General features: G+C 41.4%; 1 protein-coding gene across 1 annotated transcript; it reads left to right on the top strand.

The window, feature by feature from the left end:
- Window positions 1-3304: 3304 nt before the first annotated feature.
- On the top strand, window positions 3305-13125 carry susd5 (sushi domain containing 5; the record flags this gene model as incomplete). Its single annotated transcript, XM_079231664.1, has 5 exons — window positions 3305-3386; window positions 4533-4710; window positions 8234-8343; window positions 9623-9811; window positions 11252-13125. The coding sequence occupies 5 exons, from the start codon at window positions 3305-3307 to the stop codon at window positions 13123-13125; spliced, it is 2433 nt and encodes an 810-aa protein (XP_079087790.1).
- Window positions 13126-16270: the final 3145 nt, after the last annotated feature.

Below are 16270 nucleotides of genomic sequence, written 5' to 3'. Positions count from 1 at the left end.
TGAACAATATCAGAAAAACTAAATATCCCAGAAATATGTCTGAAAATGTAAACATACACAGGTTGATTCTTTAACATAAATATAGAACAGAGATGACTCAGACAGAGGACACACTTTGTGCGTGCATGTTGGCATGAACACGTACATTTTATGACACTTGTGCTAAAATGTAATCTTTCATCGGCACGCAACACATTTTCAATCCTAGTGCCACCTAGTCTCACCGCATTGCATGGTAATTAACATCTCTCATCAAAAGTCAAATTCATTAACTCAGCTCTTTGAATAGCTCCGTGCCCTTCTCATCCTGACTCTGCTGTGGCTGGCAGCTCCGTGTTGAATGTGTGCTGATGATCGCAGTGTCTCCACTGATGTTGAGCAAGGACATCTGTGAAACACAGATGCTGCCCTCAGCTGATGATACAGGGATTTTAATGCTATTAACTTCTGTGTCTAATTAAAGACTTCTTGTCATTTATTGCCAATATTATTTTGTGTCCATATGATTTATATGATGAACATGTTTTAGTGTTTTGTTCATTTTATTGCTGTTTGATTACAATTTGTTGCGTTCACTGTGAGTTTAGTGTTATTTACTCTGTACCCCATGTGTTCTTTAAAGTGCTAAACAAAACATAATTGTATATTGTGATTAAAACATGTATTTGCAGGTTCAGACACGTGTACACATGTATTGACACTGTCCACAGAAAACCATTATACTGAAGGATTATGTGTTCCCATACAATTGGAAATTCTTCAACCAAAAACAAATCGTCTAAAACCCCATTGGTTTGATTCAAAAGTGCATTGTCCAAAAGCTAAAAGCTTTTCCTTAGCTCATGAAAAGTTGAGATTTTGGAGAAACATGTTTTTCAAAGGACACATATAAATCATTTTTCTCAAAACCAAATTTTACCTGCATGCAGCTTCAACTCTTGGCTTTTGAAGCTGTTCCTGTTTTTCCAGCCCCCCCCCCCCTTCTCATGGAGGCTGTTGCCATGGAGACAAAGACATACGCTCCTCTGTCCCCGGGCTTCACCAATATGACCAATGATTTCCTCTTGTCAGTCACACACCTGCACTACACCTCATTCTGACAGGACATGTCTCACATGGGAAGTCACTGGTCTCACACATACTCAGAGACATCCTGTGGTGTGTGTGTGTGTGTGTGTGTGTGTGTGTGTGTGTGTGTGCGTGTGTGTGTGTGTGTGTGTGTGCGTGTGCGCGTGCGTGTTTACTTCCATAGAACAGATTGTCTGATGGGTGTGTGCACTGGAAATCCTGTGAGATTACGCATCTGTGTGAAGGACACCTGCAGCAAACATAATTCTCACCAGCCTCTCCGAGACGTTGAAAGTGTGAATCACTGTCTCTCTCCTCCATGCCATCACCCCTCTTTGACTGCCACCTCTCCAGAAATAGCCCCCAGTAGTGTGAGTCAGGATCCCAGCCCACCTTAAACTCCCTCATGCAAACCCTCTGTACAGGAGGTGAAAGTATTAGAGGTGTGTGAGGGCAGGGTGACACAGAAACACAGAAAGAGGGGCTGAAATGGAAAAACACCAGCGGGTTATTTAAAGCCACGATGCAGCGTCGGCGTGGGTGACTCCAATGGGGCAATTATGAACATGGAAAAGGTGGGATGTGAAAGAAAGTAATAGAGAGAGATGAGTACATGTGAATCCTCAACTAAAGTGTCACCCCTTAAGGAATTTTTATATGGCTGTTTAAAAAATAATGTAATTTCAATTGTTTTTCTGTATTCACACATATATTGTTGTCAGTCTTCTCTCCTTCCAAGTCGCATCCCTTTTTCCGCAGGTAGCAGGAGACAAGTCATTTCCTCTTAATGTTCTCTTCTCTCCTCCTCCTCTGTTGCTTTTTACTTTTTTTGTGGCTAATTATGATAGATAGCTCTTACTAGTTCCTGACATTTTAAAAACCAAACAATAAATCAGTTAATCAAGATAAATAACCATCAGATGTATCTGTTATTAGTTGCAACACTGACAATAACGATAACATGCTGTTTGCACATTATTGCATCAGAAATAATAACCTGCTGACATGATTTATAACACTACACACTTACAGGTACCATGTTTATGCAATGAGTACTTATTTTTACTTCAGTAACATTTTCTTCAGCAGATAGATGATGCCCAAATGTCATGAAATGAATGATCAAATCTCAATAGTTTTTTCACTTCATAGACTTAAAAGTAAAAAAAAAAGGTTTGGAGCGGTTCAGAAATGCTACGTTTGATCATCTACAGTTCCATGATAACTAGATAACGTCCACCTGCTGAGGGAAAATATCTGAAAGCTACAGAGCAGCTATTAAATGGGCATTGTGATGGCATTGCTTCATCAAACAATGGACTTTCAGCTTCAAAATATCACTCTTATCTTGCATGAGATGTGTATGTATGCATGTGCAAATGGGAAATGCATTTATTTATTTCAAAAAGCATGATAACTTTTATTGTAACTACTTATCGTTTATAATGTTGCTTTATAGGTTCAGTGGTTCGGATGATCCTGTATCGGTATGCGTGGGTTGGTTATCTTCACCTGCAGATTCGCCGTAACAATGTCTGATTGCTCCAAAAAAAGCTATGGGCTTTGGTCTTTATCACCCTCACCAAATGGAATACACACACATTAACACACAACACCCAATAGAGAGAAATTGGGCCTAGCAAGGGAACAATTCACCTTAATTAAGATGTTATGCTCAAAGGATCAGCTCTACATGTGTGTACTGAACCTGAGGTCCCTTATTAGCCCGGTGGATGTTAAATTGTCTTTAAATAGCAACGTAGTGTCAGTATACTACTCTACAACACAAATACACACTTCCTCACATGTATAACATTTAGCAGAGGCTTTTATCCATGATGCCACATCTCCTCCCCTCCTCTCTCTCTCTCTCTCTCTCTCTCTCTCTCTCTCTCTCTCTCTCTCTCTCTCTCTAAAGGAGCAGTCCGGCAGTCTCTATATGACCGCCTTTGCCCACCCTCAAGATTTTGAGCTGTGACGTATTTACTAACGGGGACACGCGAGTTTTCACACAGATGCTCCATCTGCTTGCGAGGGCGACTATTTGGGGGAGATAAACTGCGCCTCGCTGCTGAGCCGCTCTTACCGTTTTCTTTCCGGTATCATCCTCACTTGTCAACACGCGTACCTTCCTGCTCTCCTCTGACACTCTGACCTGCAAGATTGTGAATACACAAGTCGGTTGGAAGTTTTCGGACACGCTTTCCAACAAACAAAAGTGAGGTTTTGCCAAAAGATGCTGGATTTTTGTAACAAAACCGCATTGCTCTTTGGATGCCTGGCTTGTCTTGTGGTGACCTCTGTTGTGAATGCAGACGGTAAGTTCGTATTTTAAGCGTTTGTACTTGAAGTAAATTATAAAAGATCGCCTCCAATGAAAATGGGACAACAAACCACAGACCACATCATGAACTCACAATTTAGTCCCAAAGGCAATTAGCCCACACTATTTTATTGGAATATTTAATTAGTTTCCTTCAGGAAAGTTAGGGGTTTCTTGATGCACTAACCGCTGCAGACGGGGGGAAGCGCGCGCTAACGCATTAAACCCTTGCTTTGCGCATTTTCATCACCTATATTTTTCTTCTAAATTTAACATTTTACCGCAATAACAAAAAGCAATTTGCGTCAAATAAAGCACTGCATATTTTCCAAATATTTAGAAATCTTAGCAGTTCAGAAGTTAAACATTTGCTTTCGTGATTCTGAACACCAACACATGATGATAAAAAGGTGCTCAATAAATTGATAAAAAGAATACAAAAAGAGAAATTAAAGTAGTCAAAAGATAACAACATAGGCTCCAACATTAACTCAATGCCTGAATAAGTTGGTCTTCAGTTTATTAAAATGTGCATTTATTTAGATTTATGAACTTCAAAGCTCAAATCAGAGTCCAGACAAATCAGAGTCACTCCTGTTGCCAATACTCTATGCCAGGGGTATCAAACTCATTTTAGTTAAGGGGCCACATGCTGCCCATTTTGATCTCAAGTGGGCCGGACAAGTAAATCATAGCATAATAACGTATACATAATGACAATATTTCTCTATGTTTAAATCATTGGTGAAGTTTTTGGATTTTCAACCCTATTTTAAGGTATTTCTACAATAAACTAGAAACATAAAGACCAAAAACTCAGGTAGTTTTTTTTTTTCTTCTGCAATTTTAACAATTATCCCACGGGCCACCCCTGCTCTATGCGATCAATCTTCTCTGCTGAGATCTGCTCGAATGCACTGACATGCAAGTGTAATGCTGCTGTTAAGTAGAGTGATCCTTTATACAAAATAATTAGATTAATTTACCAACCTTTTCACAGCTACCAACATATATATCTCATGATATCTATTGTGAAATGTATTGGAGCCTGTAATTTTATGATAAGAGGTTAATAAGAAGAAGGAAATAGGAAGTTCCAAAGGTGCTCCTCTTACTCCCTGCTCTCTCTCTCTCCTCTCAGGTCGAGTGTTCGTGTTGGACCTAAGAAACTCCTCGGGCCTGCAGGGCTTCAGAGACGCTGAGGGGGCTTGTGCCTCTCAACAAGCCCGCCTGGCTTCAGCAGAGGAGCTCCATCATGCTGTGGTGGAGTGTTTCTTCTCCCCATGCACCCGTGGGTGGCTCTCTGGAGGCACAGTGGGGTAAGAAAATATGTATTCACGGTCTTTGTCGCTTTAAGGAACACGTTGGGCGTCTTTAGATTTCTAGAGAGGTCAAAGGTCATTTTGGTGTGTGCGCTTCTGTGAGTGTGACAGCGCTTGCAGGAACGGATGAAAGAGAAAGGAAGTAAAGGCAACAGCGGCAGTTATAGAGAGGATGGGAATATAGAAGAAGAGAGTGACACATTTCAGGGGGGAAAGAGAAAAAGAGAGAGGAAGAGAGGGAGAAAGACTCCTCTGTTCCCTCCTGGAGGAGGAGGGAATTCTGAGCTGGGGTGTCATGTCGACAACTGCCTCCATTTACACCTCTCATCCCCACGGTAACATGACACACAGCTCTCAGCACCCAGAGACAGACAGATTCACATGCAGACAAAGAAACAGGGCTGATCTGGGCCTGGAGGGAGAAGATGCACTGTTAGTTTATTGTGAGGTGACTGACAGTTTGCATGCTGTTCGTTGGTGTTAATGACAGAGGATACATGAAAAGTACATGGTTTTTGTGGTTTCAGTATGGCTGTAAGGTTCATGCTGTACAACATTACATGGGTGGTGTGTTGAGTTAAAATACTGCCTTAAATTCTTCAAAGATGAGTGAATGTTTTTGCAATATAAGCATATTGAAAGAGGATTAAATGAAGAGTGTGTTGCATTTAGCAGGATGTATTGGCAGTGATTGAATATTAATAAGAAGGCTTTCTTTAGTATATCATCTGCTTTAGTTCAGGCCAATCACGTTTTAAATTTTTCACGTTTTTGCGTCGGCCACCATTGTTCTCTTACATGCTGGCACACAATTGGGATGCCGCTATGCCACCAAATCCCTTTAAGTAATACTTCAACAATTTTTTTCTCTATTCCCCCTACCCCATTCCCAAACCAAACTCTTTCAAACTGAAAACAGTCACATATTTAGTTACTTCTTTGTCAAAAGGAAATGTTTACCTGATGATCAGAGTTGTTACAGTTCAGTTTCATAGCAATCAATAGTTGTTGAGATATTTCGGTCTGTACTGAAGTTGTGCACCAACCGCCAAACCAGCAGACAGACCGACCGACAGACTACATATCCCTCGGGCCACACCTCTAGCTTGGCTAACTCATGCATGGCTAGCACAAGCGTGGTTCAAGGAAGAGCATGACTGAATAATTACAACTCTCTGTAATGTTACCAGATAGACTAAATGGCTCTTACAGTACTTCCATTAGTGCATTAAGTGTGTTGAATGAGCTAAATAAGGTATTGGAAGTGTATATATGTTTAATAAATGGTTTATAATGTAATGACTTGGAAAATGAACATATGAAATATAAATAAATAAAGGAGGAATCATCAGTGTTATGAAACTGAACCTTCTTCAAAATGGCGTCTGCTGGTAGAATGACGAATGTCTGTCTGGTCAGAGGAAAAGCTGACACATTTTTTTTCGTTCCTTACGCTCCCTGCTCTCTACGTGTTGGCCAGTGGACATCAGCTTTCACACCTGCTTACCATGTTTCACAGAGTATCACCCATCTAAGGCTCTGTGTGTCCAAGCTGAGTTCATCCCTACGACCCATGGCCTCTTCTCTTGCTCTGCCTCAATCTTATGGCCGCACCCCAGCACTCGAAAGTGAGCAGAACACATCAGAGAATTTTAAGTCTTTTTTTAAAGGCTTTCATATCCGAAGAGAAGGGTGCTGAACACATTTTTGTTCAGAAGGTTTCTTCTGCTCCTTAAATATGTTTTTTTTCATGAGGTAACGCTCTGGTGTAAGTGCCAGTTAACCTGTAGTCCTTGACATAATTTTTTAGGTCTATTGCATAACAAGTGTTTTTCAGGTTGACGCTCCCACCTTAGCGTCTTCCTCTTACCTGTCAATCATAGATCTGCTGTCACGGCAACCAAACACAATAATGCCAGCAAACTCATACAAACACATATCTTTGGGTTTTCCCAGTAATAGTTATGTCACTCAAGGTGAGGGTTTTGATAAATGGTTCTTTGGTCAGGTGAAGTGTCTCTGATAGAGGTTGATCTTTCTTTCTTTCTTTCACATGCACGCACGCACGCACGCACGCACACACACACACACACACACACACACACACACACACACACACACACACACACACATACACACATAGATGCCTGCAGACGCTAGAGTTGAATATGAAAACAGTCTTTGTTATTTTTGTGTTTTCCTGTCGATTTCTGCTCTGCTGCCCGTTTCTCTCTCAGACTTGTGTCCTTATAAGCTGAAGTTAGCATGGCACAAGCATGCAGTATGACTCACACCACTTCTCACATTCTCACTGCACTGCCAGTCAAATTCTTTCCAATTACTGATGCTTTGATTAACTCAGTTACACAAGTACACACACACTCACACACACATGCACATTCCCATACACACACACACACACACCCACACGCACCTTTTCCATTTGATGAAGCTTGATTAATGTTATTACCGTGCAATATTATATGAAAAGTGTAATATGTCTGACTTTTAATTATGTTTCTGAACTGTGCTTCGAATTTTCTTTCCAAATGAGGTTGATTGGTGTCGGGAGCTGCTATGGGAACATGATTTGATTGGTCTGGGAAGTTTGAGTCAGTCTTATCTGGTGCTTTTAGATGACAAATGGGCTAGTGATGCTATAAACCTTAAAGTGGCAACAAAAATAGCCTGTTTACTCAGCATTCTTTTGCCGCAGCTTGTAGGCGTTATTCTTTTGGTCTCTGTGGAAAGCGTTTTAAATGAAGTCCCTAATATTATGCTTGTTCTATATCAAGTTGGCTGTAACGTAAGGCTTCTGCATGGGAACATCTATTCGTAATGTGCCACAGTGTGATAACATTGTGCCGCAGGCTGCAACTGCTGATTGTGCAGCAGTTTGAGCCATGATGTAAGTTTCTGGACTCTGATGTCACACTGTAATAATGTTTGAAGAAGCAACAAATCAGGCAGGGACTGAGAAAGTAGCACGTACCGTATGTATCTGTCCGTGTGTGTCGTCATATTTTCTGTGTACGTATATAAACCAGAGCTGCAGCTTTATTCAGCAGAAATCTCACATGCAAGTACATAAGACTTATGTACTTGCACTTAATATAAATATAGGATTTATATATATACTACTATAATACTTATTAAGTATTATCAACAAAATATACTTAAACTATCAAAAATCAATCTGCAGAAAAATGTCCCCTGTGACTGATATATTATTTATTTATTATTAAATAATAAATAAATGTAATGTAAGCAGTGTTGTAGCTGCTCGAGGTAATGCTAGTTTGAACTGTTTTACATACTGTTCGGCAATTTACTCCTGTGGTTCCCAATACACCTTAAGGGTCAGGAAGTGATTAATTAGAGAGGAAAGAAGAAAAAACAAACAAAGTTGTGCTACTCTTGTTTTGGATGTGGGGTAAACATTACCATATTTTCCTCTGATACATAGTGAAGTAGACGTATAAAGTATCTGTCTATTGATTATTGATCTTTTGATTTCTAGGACCACGGTGTGTGATGTCGTGGGCAGTGCACTGAAAGCAGTGGATGTGAGGACAGAAAACGCCACAGAGGACGCTGCACACCTGGACGCCTTCTGTGTCAAAGACAAAGGTCAGTAAACACACAGTACACACAGATATATACACTCATCATTTATAAATCTGTATATACTTAAGTACTTACTTTGTGTGTACAGAGTGTGTGTATTTGTGTGAGTGTGTATGTGTCTTTCCTGAGATATTTATGAAGGTGTGAATGTGTTTTTCTGCATTCCTTACATCCTCTATTTTCCTCTATCTCTCTCCATCCTGCAACATTGTGTGTGTTTGTGTTATCCATTTCTAAGTTTCACATTAACACATCACATTCACACATACGAGAGGAGCCTTAAGGAAATTAGTTTTTATTAGCTTTGATTGTCATGAGTCTTTTTTCCTAAGGGAGAGCTACATTAATTTTCACATTGGCTGTAGTATTCTTAGACTTTTGCCCAGAATGATGGTCCCATAGATGACAGAGACGGGGATGAGTTTACAGTTGAGGATTATTTTAGGCAAAGCAAACTATTCTGTCCAGCTGCTTCCTCTGAGCTGTGGAGTTGCCACACAGATATAGAAAAGGTGAGAACACTTTATATCGCTGAACTGCAGGACCTCTACTCTTTACATCCCAAACCTTTGAGCTGGCGCAGGAAAAATAGTAATTGGTGAGCTTTTTTTCTAGTTGCCTTTTCAGAAAAGAGTAAATTGTTAGAGGCCTTCAATGATCGGTGGTGGGAGAGCTTTAGCAACTCTCCAAAAGTTGACTACATGAGATCAGCCCTACTACCATTTTTAAAATTCTAAACCTACATTTTGAAGAAGAAAACCCCAACGGATTTTGAATATTTTATAAACAATAACAAAGGAGTTGAATTTATTTTTTAAATGTTTAAAAACGAGTAAAAAACATAGCTTAAAACATAAATAAATTGAATGGCATTTTTTTTGTCAATCAATATGTTATTATTTGTAAAACAAGCTGTGTTGCCTCTGTATAATTACCATAGAAAATTAGACCAGAGTCAAGACAATACAATACATAGCCTTTATCTCATCCCAGTAGCATTGTTAGTGGTCTTGTGTGTCAAATTAACATCCACATTTTCCACAAAGCCCATTGCTTCCGGTCCCTTGAGTCATTCTAATCTCTTTCTGTTTACAAATGGGATAGTGATGCTGTAAAGCTGGATAATAATTATGAGACATGGTTCATTTCACTGTGCAGTACTCGATAGGGATTGCATCATCTCTGTCTAATAGTTTGTTTCCCAACTCAAAATGTTTATATTCCACTTTGTATGTTGTATTATTTTTAAGATCACATGCATGTCTGTGTTTGTTGTGGACAGATGTGCCGTGCGGCGACCCTCCATCCTTTCCTAACGCCCGCCTGCAGGGGCACCCTGGGTATGAGATGGGAGATGAGCTGCTGTACACCTGTGTGCCAGGTCATGCAATGCCCAATGGACATAGTGCCTTCAGCCTGCTGTGCGACAGCTGTGGAGAGTGGTATGGACTAGTGGAGATATGTGTCAAAGGTAAGAAGGTCTTGAAACTAACTTAATGTTTGATAGTGGGACAGAAAGGGAAAGAGGCAGAAAGAGAAAACACCCTTTCTGTTCATCCTCTTCAAAGCTTTGAGCTTTGACCGAGACAGACAGGAGACCACTCTGATGTCAACCTCCTCACTTTTTTTACAATGTGTTTTTACTGTGCCCTGAATGTTTTAGGCTATTTTAATACCTATTGGCCTGCTATTCAATTGAGAGTAATGAAGACCACATTAACTTGGACTTGTTGCCGAACCATTATGTGAACTCTACTCCAACAGTATAAAACAATAAAACAATAAATTCCTATGTTTGTTATGTAACTTAAAAATAGTTGGAGAACAATTAAATACAAAATAGGATGTCTCTACAGGATGGCCAACTTGCCAACTATCATATTTTTCCCAAATTATGTAAATTTTTTGTCATTGTACATGTATGATTTTTTGTCATTCTCAAATGGCTTGAAAAATAGAGCACAGAGTTGTTGAAAATTGCAAAGATCTGCACCTGGGCCCCCCTAGGTCTTGGCTGAGCGTCGAGCGCTGGCTCCCGGTGTTGTTTGGTGATCGGTGTTTGATTCTGGGCCTTTTGGGAAACAGAGTCTCAGTTGTGCTGCTCTAACACCTCAGTGTGACATGCCATAGTGCTGCCCAGTTCATAGCAGAGGGAGAAGGGTTGTATGTGAAAGCAGAATACCAGGCCTGTGTCCATGGCTAGCTAAGTAAAAGGGTCGTAGTCATGTTTGTGCGCTACAGCAGCGGTTCCTGAACTGTCCCAAGATCAATCTGAGGGATCACAAAATGAAAGAGATAACAGAGGGAAAACAATCTGTTGCACAAAGTTATAATTACTTTACTACTGACTTACTTTGTGTGATGTACAGAATACTTTCACCTTTATCTCTAAAAATCCCTCAAATAAGCATCACAATGAGACAATGCTTTACTTTAAAGGAACAGTTCAGCTGTTGCTCAGAGTTATTTTAGAAGATTGATGATACTCTATGATAATAGAGATGATAATCCGCACCAAAACTGAAGTAAAGCCAAAATGTTGCAGGGCTATTTCGCAACCAGGAGAATTGACTTCAGGGTGACAACTGAACTTCCTAAAGGCACTAGAAAAATAATGAGCTGTTGAGGTGCTATAGGGTAGCTGTTTACCCCTGTTTCCAGCCTTTATGCTAAGCTAAGCTAACTGGCTACAGACTGTAGTTTCCTATTGATGTATAACTTTTCTTTATACGGTAATAATCCAAAAGGTTTAGGGAGCCCTTCTTTACATTACTTCCACATTGTCAGAATTTAAAAGCTTTGTTTGAATGCAAATGCCTCTTTTTTTAGTTGAGTTGTTTCATAATCACTGTTCACTTGATGTCGCTCCATCAGCTGATTGACTAAATGTGTCCTTGTTGTGTTTCTGCAGATGAGACTGAAAGTCCCGTGGACTACGAGGACAAGTTCACCGATTCCTATGTCGAGGCAGAGCGTCACAATGAGAGACCAGAGGAGGCTCATGGTGAGGTGTACGAGGAGGTGCTCAGAGCTGCATACCCGGAGGAGGGACAGAGGCAGGAACAGCAAGAAACAAGCTTCAGTGTCGAAGTAGAGAAGGAGCATCAAGATCAACATGGAGAGCAGGATGTTGAAGGAGAGGTGATTAGTAGACAATTTGAAGGAGCTGAAGAAGGAGGAAAAAAAGACGAGGACCGAGCTGTTGAGGACTTCATAGGCCATCCGAAGTGGGAGCAGGAGAGGACGGAGGTGGTCAAGATTGTTGCAGCCACAGAAGCACCTGTCTCTCTTCTCTCTCAAAAACACCTCTTCTGGTTCCCCTCTGAGGCCTTCCAGGAGGAAGGACATCCTGTCTCCACCAATCCAGTCACCCAGACTCCACAAAGAGCCTCAGGCGCCCAATCAGAGGAGAGTAAAGAGCACGACAGCCAAGAAACGGACCACCACCAGCATCCAGTTGATGTTGACGACCGCGATGACGAGCGAGGCGGCTACGTTGATTCGGACACAGACGACAAAGATGATCACGATGACAGCCACCATGAAGAACTGGATGCCCATGACGACAGCCGCCATGATGATCTAGATGACCACGACAGTCGCCGTGATGATTTGGATGACCACGACAGTCGCCAGGACAAAGATGACGATCATGTGAAGCATTACATTCCAGCTCAGCACGAGGACCTGGACAGACCCGACAGCCACAAAGAGCATGATGATCATGATGACCATTATGACATGGGGGAACACGAAGACGGCCGCAATCGTGTTCGCAGCCAGGAGTACGAAGACGCTTACGGTGAACATGAAAGCTACGAAGAACACGACGATGTGACCGACGATCGTGGAGACGACGATCGAATACATGCTGATGGCTCTGAGGAACATCCAGACCATGATGACCCCGAGGAGGACGACAACGACCGTGACACTGATCCCGATGATCATGAACACGATGATCACGACAGCCATGAAGATGACCATGACGGTCATCAGCATGTCATCTTTTCTATAGCAGCAGATGAGCATCAGAACGGCACGCAGAAGGGAGCAGACGCAGGGGTCGCCACAGACGACACCTGGCTGGACGGCTACCCTGTCGTTCCAGAGGGAACAGAAATTGGCGACTCCACAAGGGAAAGTGTAAGACCAGAGGATACAGAGAGGGAGGCAGTTGTCAGGGCTACAGACAGACCTAATGAGGTGGACATTCGTGGACCGGGCCCTCACACCAGTCTACCAGAGGTGGCCGAGTCTCCCACCACAATGCCTGCCTTAAATCAAGGGGGAGCAGAGGAGTTGTGGCCTGGATTCATCCCCAACGCTGCCCCCTCACAGCCCTCAAACTCTCCCTCGTACTCCGACACCCTGGACACACAACAGGCAGCTCCCACACACTTCTGGCAGGGTGACCTCACCGAGCACCCCTTCCTCGGCCACGGACCGGTTCCACCGATGCGCGATGGCAACGACGTAGTGATGGAGGAGCACACCGTACACAATCTGCCCGGTGAGGCCGGTGAGAGGGGCGAGATGGAGGGAGAGATAGGGGAGGCGATATGTACAGGAGACAACTGCCCTCCGCATCCTCCGAGCTCCTCCAGCCGAGGTCCGACGGTGGCAGCAATAATCGTGGCGTTGTGTGCAATCGCCACGGCGGTTATCGTTGGGGTGTGGTGTTACCGACGGCAGCAGCAGAAGAGCTCAATGTACGAGATGAATGGGAAGGGCCAAAGTGAGACCAGACAGGGCCAACAGATAGAGATGCAGCAAAAAGTGTAAGGATGAGGACAGAGGGACACTAACGGAGGGCAGAGACATTTAGGAGGGATGGGAAGATTCGGATGAATTTGAGAGGAAAGCACAGCCCCTCACCTGGCTAGAAACTACTGCATCATTTGAGATTTTGGATAGGTGTGAATGGATGAGTTGTGCTACAGCCCTGTTTTGAAGTGCATGCAGAAAAGTGTGTAAAACAGTAAGAGCTGATGCTTAGCACAGTGAAACCTGAGTGAATCGGTGGTAGATCGATTTTAAGGAGTTTTAGTCATCTGCATTACACCTACCCAATATTTTCAAAGCTCTGCCATCTAGCTGGACATGTGGAGGGGCTATCTGGACTGGACTTTACTCCAGGAACTGAAAAGGGAGACTTTAAGGATATAACCATGTAGGAAAACCACAAGAAGGCATGCCTGCCCACCTGAATATATGAACTGAGACTTCAAGGCTCTTGTACATTAGGGTAAACATTCTCTGTGTTACCTTTTTGTTCATTGATTTAGCTACATTGTTCTCGATTCCCCATCTTTCTCTGTTTGTCTCTGAGTATTGTGTTGATAAGAACTGTATTCCACTTGTTACGCCAACACTTTGCAGCAGCAGATTTGGGCAGGTAGTGACAAATGAACGACCAGGCTTCTGTCAAACCAGCAAGAACAGAAGATGATGATGATGATGATCATGATTGTTAGACTAGATGAGCGCTTCAAATGAGCGGAACGGAGGAACGATGTTAGAAATAAGGTTCCTCTGTTGGTTTTGACAGTTGGCATCAGTCGGCCAGATTCAGCCCCTGTGTGTGTGTGTGTGTGTGTGTGTGTGTGTGTGTGTGTGTGTGTGTGTGTGTGTGTGTGTGTGTGTGTGTGTGTGTGTGCGTGCATGTGAGTGTGTGTCTCAGAGGTCCGTGCAATCCGCCGGTCAGCAGCATGTCGTGTTTGCTGACGGGATTCAGACCAACCCGAGATCAAACATTGTGGTGCTGCCATGGCAACAGAGAGAAACTAAAATTACAACCCTGAATATTTTAGTTTTAATTTAAAGCTGGGTTAGGCAGTTTTTTTTCTTTCATTATTGGGCAAAAGAAAATCCAAAATACCCTTCAAGCATATTGTAATTCAAGTGGTCTGAGAGAAAACGAGACTTCTGCACCTCTCCTTGACTGTTTTCGGCCTTCATCAAGCGTGTGAATGGAGACTTTGGCCAATCACAGGTCATCTCGGAGAGGGGGCGTTCCCACTGGCTGTATTAGCAACGTTTTCTCTCCATCTCTGAAACGCTTCGCGGATACTGTATTCTCAAAAGGCTTTACAGGCCTACAAGTTTGCAAAGAAAACAGGAGCATAATTCTAATAGAATTGCTGCTATAAAACGGCATCATGATGAGGTTTATATATCAAACGTGCCCATGCTCTTCTGGTCGGAGGAGCCTAGGACAAAGAGGTGCAGGAGGAGGGCTATATTTTTAAAGTCTGGTGATTTCTTTTGTCTTTCCAGAAAATCGCTTGCCCTGGGGTACCATTTATATTACAATATGTTGAAAGGTTATTATGGAATTCTTACATAAAAGATATTGCCTTGCGCATCTTTAAGGGATTAATAATAGTTTGACATATGTCATATGCTGACGGTTTAGGGTGTTCAATGAAAAGTGTAGTTAGATTTCAGAATATTATGTGAAATTGAAGCCTATAACTTTGGGTTAAAATTAAGGCTGGACCACAATGCCCTAAAATGTATATCATGATATTGTTACATTTAGCTACATAATGATAAAGGAAATGATAAATATTTTTCAGTACATCAATTGATTATACGTCCTTATTCGTGTTCTGCTATGTTTCTCCTGAAAAATACAACATGAGAAGTTTGAGAGGGTTATCTGAACCGGAATGGGCAGGATTTTGTTAATTGAATGCTATTCTGTACTTTACAATTTGCAATATGTGTACATTTAGTTTGGGTCATAACTTTGTAGATTTGGTTTATTGTCCAGTCCTTGTTAAAAAAACAAAGGTTTTTACAGTGTACTGTAGCGCTGCATGATTTGGTTATATTTGTTTGTGCTGTTTCTGTACTGTGACAAATACTTGAGAACAAAGGTAAAATGTTTAAATAGGAAAGCTGATAAAAAGGCGCAATTGTAAATACATTCAAATAGCCATAAAAGGATTTACACTTAGATATTAAAGTTTGTAACTCTGGTGATGTAAAAATACTACAAAAAGTATGGAAATAACTTAGAAAGTGCTTCACTTGTAATAAATGTAAAATGTGGGTGATGGCGCTTCATGATGTAATGGTCTTTTTTTTTTCCTCACATCCAGTGTTCTCAGCTGATTTCGAAATTATATATTTTTCATGCTGTTATTTGTTAACATATTTAGTTATGAAACACATGTTTATTTAATTTGGATGGGTTAAGTGAATAACAGCTATTATTGATTTGCTCAAAATATTTCAACAGTCTCTTTGATTTCCGTATGGTGTCTGAAACTGAATTGACATTAACGTCTCGATGTGGCGAGGGCAGGGGGAATATAGCACCTGCATGTTTGTGTAAATATGAATCTTTAACTGTAATAATTTGCTATTCATAGTGAAGCATTACTGATGTGTTGGGAAATAAATTTGACTTGTGTTTCTCCATTAAGACAGTCATGCACATTTGACATTACCTCTTTCACAGCACATCTCCACTTTAGTCAAAATACCCTTTTACAACATTTTGTTTTACTCAATTGTAGATTATCGAGTAATCTCACCAGGTTTGCCACATGATCCATGAACACTGATCATAATAATTAAGACTGTATTTGGGTTTGGGACCACCTGAGTTATGTGCGAAATTATAACAAATTATAAAGAAAGCGAAGGACTCTTATTGATATTGCTGAGTCTCATTCATGTGATGCTAATAGTTTTCCATGTCTGTTTCTTTTTCATCTCAAACAGCGTGATGTGTGTGATGTCAGGAAGAAATGTGTACTGTGTTTGCGTCACAATAAACTCCTAAACTCTACTACTGCTAATCTACTTTTATTTTTGGAAGCCATGCTCTAGATCTCGTTTCGTATCTTGTTTATCATTCACTGTATACATTTGTGAAAGTGATCAACTTTTAATATTAGGGTGTAACTTTGACCTG

This window comes from Taurulus bubalis, assembly GCF_910589615.1.
Source record: "Taurulus bubalis genome assembly, chromosome: 16".
NCBI lineage: Eukaryota > Metazoa > Chordata > Actinopteri > Perciformes > Cottidae > Taurulus > Taurulus bubalis.
Note: the sequence above shows the minus strand (reverse complement) of the source record. Positions and strands in the feature narration are given on the sequence as shown.